Genomic DNA, 9,909 nt, shown 5'->3' on the forward strand with positions numbered 1-9,909 from the left:
TCTTGGAGTGGCAGCTTTGAAAACGTCCTGGTGCTAAAGCCTTTGATCCTTGGTGGAGATGGAAAATAGCTTGGTATGAGGTATGAGATTCAGTTAATTTATGTGTTTAATTAGTTCAATAGTATAACAGAAATTAATAAATTTAATCTACAAAATATAGTGAGTTATATACATACAACACAACTCAATCTTCTTTTTATGATTCATGGGTGGTGGCTAGGAGCCTTGGGTGGTCTTGGTGGTGGTTTTATTGGGCTATCACTGTAATGGCCTCGACCGTGATCCATACTCCTCAAGCACAAGAAAAAAATATAGAATAATTATCGAGATCAATTCTTAAAATTTGGATCTAAATATGATGCTGTTTTTTACTCTGAAGTTAGAAATAAGAGTGAGAGTGCATTCATAAAAAATAAAAGAAAAATAGTACGTGAAAAAATTAGAACCCACATTTTGAATCGCAATAATATAATAAAAAATAATTACAAAAAAATTTATACTCTCCATATAATTTTAATCTGTATGGTAGAGTATGCTCCCTTTAATAGTCATATATAGCCACCTAGTCAATATGAATGTGACTTCATTTTTTACCTATTCTCGCATGGATGATACTTCTAATTTGAAAACATTTTTAGACAAGTGAAATTATAGTTACTGGTCAAATTATGAATTTCTGAATGCATTGAATCTTAATTTTTGGAGCTTCTTAATAATTCTGATTTTAACGGATTTTATTTCATTTTTTCTAAAATTTTTATAGTTCTGATTGTTACTTCTTAGGATTTTTTGAATTTTTCTGTATTTTGATTATGAATTTCTGAATGCATTGAATCTTAATTTTTGAGACTTTTTAATAATTCTGATTTTAGGAATTTTATTTTGATTTTTCTAAAGTTTTTATGGTTTTGATTGTTGTTTCATAGAATTTTCTGAATTTTTCTACATTTTGAATATAAATTTCTTAATACATTAAATCTTAATTTTTGGGGCTTCTTAATAATTTTGATTTTAGAGGTTTTATTTCAATTTTTCTAAAATTTTTATGGTTCCGATCGTTGCACATTGCACGTCTAGTTGTGAGAACATGAGACTTATTTTTATATTAACAGGACTTCTAATTGAACCAAATGGGTTCGTGCCATTTGCACAAAGCACTAAAAACGTATGTCCCTAATTAAGCTGCTATATATATAAAGGATGATAACTGTTATTTATTCAAGAGATGGGAGAATGTATTGTACTTAAATAAGAAATGAGGCTTGCTGGGGAATTGGGTTGGAGGAGCTACCTACGGGTGAAATTTGTAATTGTGATCCCAAAATACAAAAAGTTTAAAAATACTGTTTTATGCAAAGTTAATTCCTTTATCATGTTAAATATAGTAGTCTGATGTATTTAATTAGTGCTTTTTAAGTCTTGATCTTAAGAGATTGTTTTGAGGTCTTTCATGTGGATTTCTTCCATGATATGATTATTTGTTTGCCTTCACCTTGAGGTTTGGGGATTGAATATAAAAAAAAGTCTTTCGATTATTATTTTTTATTTGATTTTTCTGTTTTTCACTTTGATTGAGTTAAATAATTCATAGAGAATAATGTAAATTTGATACTTTGCTTTGTTATAGAGAAATATTGCTTCAGAGGAGTTTGAGGAACATTGGTAGACATTCTAGGACTTGAAGATTGTAATTTGTTGAGCCATGACTCTGTAAGTTTTTTTTATCTTACTTATACTTGTATGTTTTAATATGTATATTATGACCTTTGTGTAGTTTTTTTTTTTTCATGTTGAATGTCTTTTATGTGTCTTTTTCATTGTTTTTTAATTTTAATAATAATATTTTTATGTGCCTTTTTATGAATTTATATACTTAATGTGCATAAACATTATTATTTACATGCTTGGTTAAATAGTAGTAATAATATATGAATAATTAGGTTTTTCCAAGACCTAGAAAAAGATTGGATGAGTTTACCGAGAGATAAAGTTGAGTTTAGTAATGGTGTCAATGACTTCTTAGACTTTGCTTACTCTACCGGATACCCGCAAGGAGAGGAAATCTTATGCCCTTGTGCAAAGTGTTGTAATTTCTTGTGGCACAAAAGACAAACAATTTATATCCATTTGATTGCCTTTGGATTCGTTAATGGTTATACGAGATGGAGTCATCATGGAAAAAGCGTAGTCGGCATGGATGTTGATAGCGATAGCGATAGTAAGATTGATAGTGAGAGTGAGGGATAGTGATTTTATTACCTTGATGTACACTAATTAAAAAGTTGTGCCTAAGCAAATCAAAAAGCGTATTTGGAAGTATATTAATGTAAGCTTCATTTATCTTTATGTTTATGCCATATGTTAATAATCTTTTTATTCATATGATATGATGAAATTGATGTGTTTGTAGTCAAAGTTCATTCTTCTAAAATCCTCAAAGCTATGGGTGATGACTGGTGTTCAAGGAGCATGGAAGCGTTACAAAACAAGAATAAAAAAGAAGCATTTTGATCCATATTCTGAAAATATTGAGGATATGTTGGTGAATCGTCCTTTGAAAATTCCAGAAAAACAATTTCGGAAGCTAATTGCATATTGGAGTATTCCAACTGTCAAAGTGAGCTAGAGGGTTTTAATTATTATTATTTGATATGATCAAGTATAATTTTTTCAATTTTTATATTTTTTTATCATTATTTATTTTAAACATAGGCCATGTGTGTTATAAATTCTGAAAATCGCAAGAAGCAACAATGGAGGCATAAAATGGGACCAATCAATTTTGCAAGAGTGCGTGTTGATTTGGTAAGGTCACATTTGAGTTAAAATTCTCTACTCGTTACTTCTTCCTAATTTTAGCATGTTATAAACTTGTAATTGCTATCTTGGTCTGTGGCGTGAGAAAAAAGAGAACAAAGAGGAACCAAATCAAGCTGAAATATTTGTTGCAACTTGGAATGGACTAAAAGGGAAAACACTTGATGTAGAAACACAAGCTGTTATTATAAGTTAGTCTATAATTTTCTTGTTTTAGTTGTTGTTTTATGGCTGTCATAGATGCTATGCTCTTTGCTGTTTTATGGCTATCGTGATTTTATTGTAGTATCTACTTTGTGGCTGTTTTATGGCTGATTTAGTTGCTGTTTTATGGCTATTTTATGACTATTTTATGGCTGTCATGGATTGTTATTTTAATTGCTATTATATGCCTATTTTGTGGCTATCGTGGTTGTTATTTTAGAATTTATTTTATGGCTGTTTTATGGTTGTCATGGTTGCTGTTTTCTATTTTATGGCTGATTTAATCACTGTTCTATGGCTATTTTATGCAAATTTTTTATGGCTATCGTAGTTGTTGTTTTAGTATCTACTTTATGGCTGTTTTACAGCCGTCATGATTGCTGTTTTATAGCTATTTCATGGCTGTTCTATGGCTATTTTATGCCTGTTTTATGGTTATCGTGGTTATTGTTTTAGTATCTACTTTATGACTATTTTATGGCTGTCATGGTTACACTGTTATGGCTGTTTCATGGCTGATTTAATTGCTGTTATATGGCTATTGTATGCCTGTTTTATGGCTATCGTGGTGGTTGTTTTAGTATCTACTTTTTGGCTATTTTATGGCTATCATGGTTGCTGTTTTATGGCTGTTTCATGGCTGTTTTATGGCTGATTTAATTGTTGTTCTATGGCTATTTTATGCCTGTTTTATGGCTATCATGGACTGTTATTTTATGACTGTTTTATGGCTATTTTGGATTGCTGCCCCCTATTAGTTATCAATAGGTTGTTAGATTCTTTCATTGAATTTTTATCACTAAAAATAGACATATCATATATTTGTGTGTATAGGATAAACTTGATGATCTTCAAGAAGCTGGAGAAACTCTTACTAATATATTTCAAAAAGTTTTTGGTAAAAAAAATTCAGGAAGAGTTCGATGTTATGGAAGAACTGTTACAAAAACTTCTCTTAAGAAAAATAAAGAAATAGATGAAATCAAAAAACAAAGTGAAGAGAAGGTAACATCTTTAAAAACTGAATTAGACGACCATAAGCAACGATTGCAAGGATTGGAAGATATTGTGAAACTTATGTTGCAACAAACTTCTCCTGGTATGAATGTTGATGAAGCACTTTCTGTCTTGCGTTCTAAGCAATCGTCAACAAATAGTGCACAAGATCCAAATTTAGTTTCTTGGCATTCTCCTCCATCGACTCATATACCAAATCATGATTAGGTATGTGTGCTAAATTGTTGTAACACTTGAGTATACATGTTATTGTATAGCTTATGTTTTGACTATAATTTTTTTGTTCCTTTAAATTTGACTACAGCTTTCTAATTGTTGGATGTAGTTTTCTGAAGACATAAAGACAATTCTTGGCACAATGGGGAAGCACAAAGTCTTTTTGGTTTCAAGTGGACAACTTAGTTTCTTTTTTGGGTAAAAAAACGTAAACAAGCCAAGGGCCAAACAATTTTACACAAATAAGCCAAAGCAAAATCTGATTCATCAATCAACCAAAGCACATTTAAATGTAGTTCGAACCTACCTGTTTCGCACTCAATTTTCATGTAATTCAAACCATGCTGATTCGAATTACACAGAAACATGTAATTCGAATCAAGCTGATTCGAACTCCTCTCATGCACGCCATGCAACGTAATTCGAATTAGTCCAGGTGTATTTCGAACCAGGCTGGTTCGAACTATAAAGGAGCAGAGTTGTATATATATGTTGTTCCAAATCATGATATTGTACTTTGAAAATAGCTGTTCAGGGTTTATTTCAGTTACTAGCATATTTTTCGCATCATGTATTAGTTTAATTTGTAGATTTATTTATTGCCTTGTGAATTCAATAGACATTTCGTAAAAAACTCTGGAAACAGAACATATTCATTAAGTAAGATGTGATGCACAGTACATCGCATTAACATAAACAAACTCTATCACTTATCAACAACAAGTAAGAAAACCTATAACAGTGGAATGTAAACGCTAAAGTGAAATAAACAAAGTATTAAAGCTAACAATACACCTACTCATGTCCGACCTGTGGGCAACTCCGACGTGTGTGTCTGGGTTGCTGACAGAGGCCACATCTCTTTGGCCGGTTCGGATCTGCCTCGTCCATGTTGGTCCGTATCCTAGTGGACCTCAGACGACCCTCTCTCGCATGCCTCTTGTTAGGGTCCGGGATCACAGTCGGCTCGTCATATGGTGGCCAGAAATCCTCCGGAATGGGAGGTGTGAATTCCATCCGATACACACTGAACACCGAACTAAGACGATACACCTGGTGGACGTAAGGCTGCCATGTAAGCCGTGAGTAGGCACAGCATGCCAGTGCGTGCGGACACGGGAAATGAAGTGCCTGGAAGTATCCGCAGTCACATGTTTGAGATGCAACCGAGACTCTGTAGCAGCCCAGTGAGAACGAACCAGTCGGAGTCATCTCTGCGACGGTGAACTCCGAGTTATCCCTGTCGTACAAAGTCACCATGAAGCACCTCGCCGTCTTCAAGTTGGCCTCGATACACTTCACCAAGTGCTGACTGAATTGTTGTCCGGTTCCCAGCTGGGCCTCAGCCTCTCTCCCCTTGCGAACAAATAGTTCGGCCAGCCTTCCGTATGTTGCCTTCACCAGCGAGCACACAGGGAGGTTTCTGACACCCTTCAGGATTGAGTTCACACACTCAGAGATATTCGTCGTCATGTGCCCGAATCTCCGCCCCTCATCACAATGCTGTATCCACAAGGAATACTCAATCCAGTTCGCCCAGTCACACATCGCCGGGTCTTCAAACCGCATAATATCAAACCAGTAATCAAACTTTACCTTGGTCTTTGCGTACGCCGCGTTGACAAGAAGCCTCCTTGGGTCTTTGCTCTTGAAGGTTAGGGCGAAATTTGCCGCTACATGTCGAATGCAGAATGTCCGGTATGTGGATGGAGGTAACCAGCCTCCGTCGCGAGCCTCAAGCGCGGCCTTGATGCCGTTATGTCTGTCCGATATAACCAGCAGACCCGGCTGCGGTGTCACGTGCTGAAGCAGGTGGGAGAGAAAGAAGGACCAGGACTCAGCATTCTCACCCTCGACTAGTGCGAATGCAACAGGGAGTATGTTGGAGTTCCCCTCCTGTGCAATAGCGACAAGCAACGTTCCCCCATACTTGCCATACAGATGGGTGCCGTCAATACTAACCAGCGGTTTGCAATGACAGAATGCCTTGATACACGGTGGAAACATCCAGAACAGTCTGTGAAAATAAGCTCGAGACTCGTCCAGCTGTCCCCCAACTCGAACAGGGCTCGTCCTAAGGACTGCAACAGTACCAGGCATCGTCAACTGGACTCCTAACACCCACCTAGGGAGCTCGTTATACGACTCATCCCAGTCACCATAGATGAGGGTAACAGCCTTCTGCTTCGCCAACCAGACCCTCCTATACATCGGCCTAAACCCAAAGTGTGCGGCCGTGGCATTTAGGAGCACCTTGATGCTGACGAATGCATCAGCCCTAACCATTGGCATAATGAATGCCGATATCACATGATAATCCAAACTCCCGTGGTCACTGGAGATGGATGTGGCCAGACACGTATGAGGTCCATTGTACCGTTTGACCTCCCAAATGCCCTTGCGCTGCCGGAGACTCAGCCGAATCAACCATGTGCACCCATTCTCGAACTCAGAACACTTGCCCACATACTGACGATAGTCAGACTCCACTACCTTGTACTGTACCCCTCGGCAGATGTTGTAAGTCTTCACACTTAACAGGGCCTCATCTTTATCCTGAAATTGCTGACCAACCTGGAACTCTGTCAGACCTGCAGACCCTTCCGCATCTCTAGCACCAAACCCAGCAGGCTGCCCAGGAACCCCCTCCTGCCTCATGGCATCCAAGTCCAAGGATGAAAAATGTGGAGGCTGTGTGCCAGAGCTAGAACCACCTCCCACCCCAGCAGGCTCACTCGCTCCAATATCATCGCCACTGTCATCAGCAATCATATCCGGCTCGACATCATCGTCCTCTTGATCATCCAAAAATTGCTCTCCAACCCCAGCCGGTGCAGCACACTGTAAAGAGGTCGGCCAAAATTTCCCTATTCCAACCTCGTCACCTACACTGCCGTTGAGATCAGCAGCGAAAGAAGGGGAGGCGACAGGCTGGACGGGTGGCTTGTACGCAGGGACGGAGGTAGAAGCAACGGCAGGTCTGGAGCTAGAACCAGCAGCCGTGGCTAAAGTGGTGGTATTCCGGTTCGAACCCCCCCGAACTGGATACCACATCAACCAACTTTGCCAACAGCTCTGGTGTCCTCACTTCCGGAAACTGCCGGCGACAATGAAACATGACCTGCAAGTCCTCATCACTCCCGATCGTGAAACAATCATACTTCACTATTTCTTGGAGCACCGTGATTGGAATGCGATAGAAAAACTTCTTAACCCGTTTCACACCATCCAGACCAAGTTTCACCAGTACAGAGCTAACAAGGTCATCATACCTAGTCGTAGGCCTCACGATAATACAGAGAGGATCCTTATCAGTGAACTTCACACCAGAACGTGTCTTCCTCTTAATCGATCCTCTGTGGTGAACCAACACCACAAAACTCTCCTCACTAGCCATTCTACCCCTCTAGTGAGACCAACTCACGTCCACAACATATATATACAACTCTGCTCCTTTATAGTTCGAACCAGCTGGTTTGAAATACACTTGGAGTAATTCGAATTAAGCCTATTCGAATTACGTTTCATGGCGTACATGAGAGGAGTTCGAATCAGCTTGATTCGAATTACATGTTTCTGTGTAATTCGAATCAGCTCAATTCGAATTATGTGGTTTTCGTTATCAAGGTGTAATTCGAATCAGCATGGTTCGAATTACATGAAAATTGAGTTCAAAACAGGTAGGTTCAAACTACATTTAAATGTGCTTTGGTTGATTGATGAATCAGATTTTGCTTTGGCTTATTTGTGTAAAATTGTTTGGCCCTTGGCTTGTTTACGTTTTTTATCCTTCTTTTTTTTAAGCCTTTTTGGTTTCAAGTGGACAACTTAGTTTCTTTTTTATTTAAGTTCATCATCAGAAAAACAAGTATTTTGCTTACTTATGCTTATTATTTATTTGACTTGGTAACTTAGCAAGTATGCTAGTTGGCACTTGAAAGACCTTTTTATATATATGCAATATATATTTTTAGCTTATTCAAATGTGGGTGTTATATATCCTTCAAATGTCATATAAATATAACAAAGGTAAAAAATATATCATTTTAGATATTAAAAAAGAGAACCTAAGAAAAACTCAATAAGGTGTTGCTTTAGGTATTAAAAAAAGACAACTGCAAATAAACTTACATAAGTGTTGTATTAGGTCTATAAAAAAAGACAACTTAAAAAAATCTAGACAAGTGTTGCTTTAGGTATATGAAAAAGGCAACTTAAGAAAACTTGGCCAAGGGTTGCTTTAGGTATATGAAAAAAAATTAGAAAAAACTTGCACAAGTGTTGCTTTAGGTATATGAAAAGGTAACTTAAAAAATTCTGGACAAGTGTTGCTTTATGTATTAGAAAATACAACTTGTAAAAAGTGTTGCCATAACGTCTCATCTAAAGCGTTGTATTTGGGTGTTCTAAGGCAACCCTTTCGCGGAGTTGCTTTATTTGCAAAAAAGGCAACATTTTTTGAAAGTTGCCATAAAAAGGTTCCCTTTAATACACAAAAGCGTTGAATTAGACCAAAGGTAACGGGCGTATAGCCAATCCCCAAAAAGCGTTGCTTTTTGTCGGAAAGTACCTTTCCCTTATTATAGGCAACGTTTTTAAAGGGTTGCCTCAGTCCGAATTTATTGTAGTGAAAAAATCAATTGCCTAATCGATTGTACTCTTAGTGATTACGTTATGTAAAATTAACATTAAATATTAGAAGATATTTGTCATCATCTTTATTACATACTTTAATATTCATTCTCTTCTGTTAAAAAAATATATATATATTTTTTAAGTTATTTATTCAAATACTATAATTTTAAAATAAGTACTTTTATAACTAAAAATTCAAACACAAAATAATTTATTTATAAGCTGCTATTAATAAAAATTCTTATGTTTAAGCTCTTCTTTCAAAAGAAACTTTGAAAACGTCCTGGTGCTAAAGCCTTTGATCCTTGGTGGAGATGGAAAATAGCTTGATTAAACAAGACGGTGCATGACTTGCTTGGAACCACGTGACAATTCACCTCGATATGTTTGATTTTCTCGGGGAAGACAAGGTTGGTGGCGATGTGAAGTAGATCAATTGCGATAAAAGGCAACTGACTTAGATAGAGGAAAGCCAAAATCAATCGGGACATAGGATAGCCATTGAACCTCTCTTGTTACCATGGCCAAGATTCGATACTCAACTTCATCAGATGAGCAAGCCCCTGTTGTCTCTGCTTTTCACTCTTCTAGATAACAAAAGGATGTTTCCAAGTATACGCAATTGCTAGAGACATTTCTCCTCGGGTAGCTACAAGCACCAAGATCAAATGAGGCAGAGAAGAATAGGAGAATTAATGAATTGACTCAACTTTCCTACCAATGGTCGATAGTTGACTTGCACTAGTAAAGGATCTCCAATGTTGGTTGCCAGCTTTATAGAGTAATCCATAGGCGTGAAAGTAGGCTTAACGTGAAATAATTCAAATCCTTCAAGCAAATCCATAACATATTTGCGCTAGTAATAAAGAGCAATTCCATACTTATTTCTTACAATCTCCATGCCTAGAAAATGTTCAAATTGCTAAATTTTTTAAAAAATATGTTTGCAGCTGCTTACACTATGTCTACATTCTCTTCTTTCCACTACTACTTATTCTCTTCTTTTTTTTATGTAATTGC

General features: G+C 36.9%; 1 protein-coding gene across 1 annotated transcript; it reads left to right on the forward strand.

The window, feature by feature from the left end:
- On the forward strand, positions 2,247–3,046 carry LOC107628426. The gene is made up of 3 exons (XM_021116064.1): positions 2,247–2,617; positions 2,713–2,805; positions 2,897–3,046. Exons 1-3 carry the CDS (start codon positions 2,450–2,452, stop codon positions 3,011–3,013), a joined length of 378 nt encoding a protein of 125 aa, XP_020971723.1. The 5' UTR covers positions 2,247–2,449; the 3' UTR covers positions 3,014–3,046.

Source organism: Arachis ipaensis, chromosome B02, assembly GCF_000816755.2.
Source record: "Arachis ipaensis cultivar K30076 chromosome B02, Araip1.1, whole genome shotgun sequence".
Classification (NCBI taxonomy): domain Eukaryota; kingdom Viridiplantae; phylum Streptophyta; class Magnoliopsida; order Fabales; family Fabaceae; genus Arachis; species Arachis ipaensis.

Excerpts from the sequence above, each read along its gene's own strand:
- LOC107628426 (XM_021116064.1), top strand. The coding sequence starts at position 2,450 with ATGACTGGTGTTCAAGGAGCATGGAAGCGTTACAAAACAAGAATAAAA. Across the intron at positions 2,618-2,712 it reads GGAGTATTCCAACTGTCAAA|GCCATGTGTGTTATAAATTC; the intron begins GTGAGCTAGAGG and ends TTTTAAACATAG. Across the intron at positions 2,806-2,896 it reads CAAGAGTGCGTGTTGATTTG|CGTGAGAAAAAAGAGAACAA; the intron begins GTAAGGTCACAT and ends CTTGGTCTGTGG.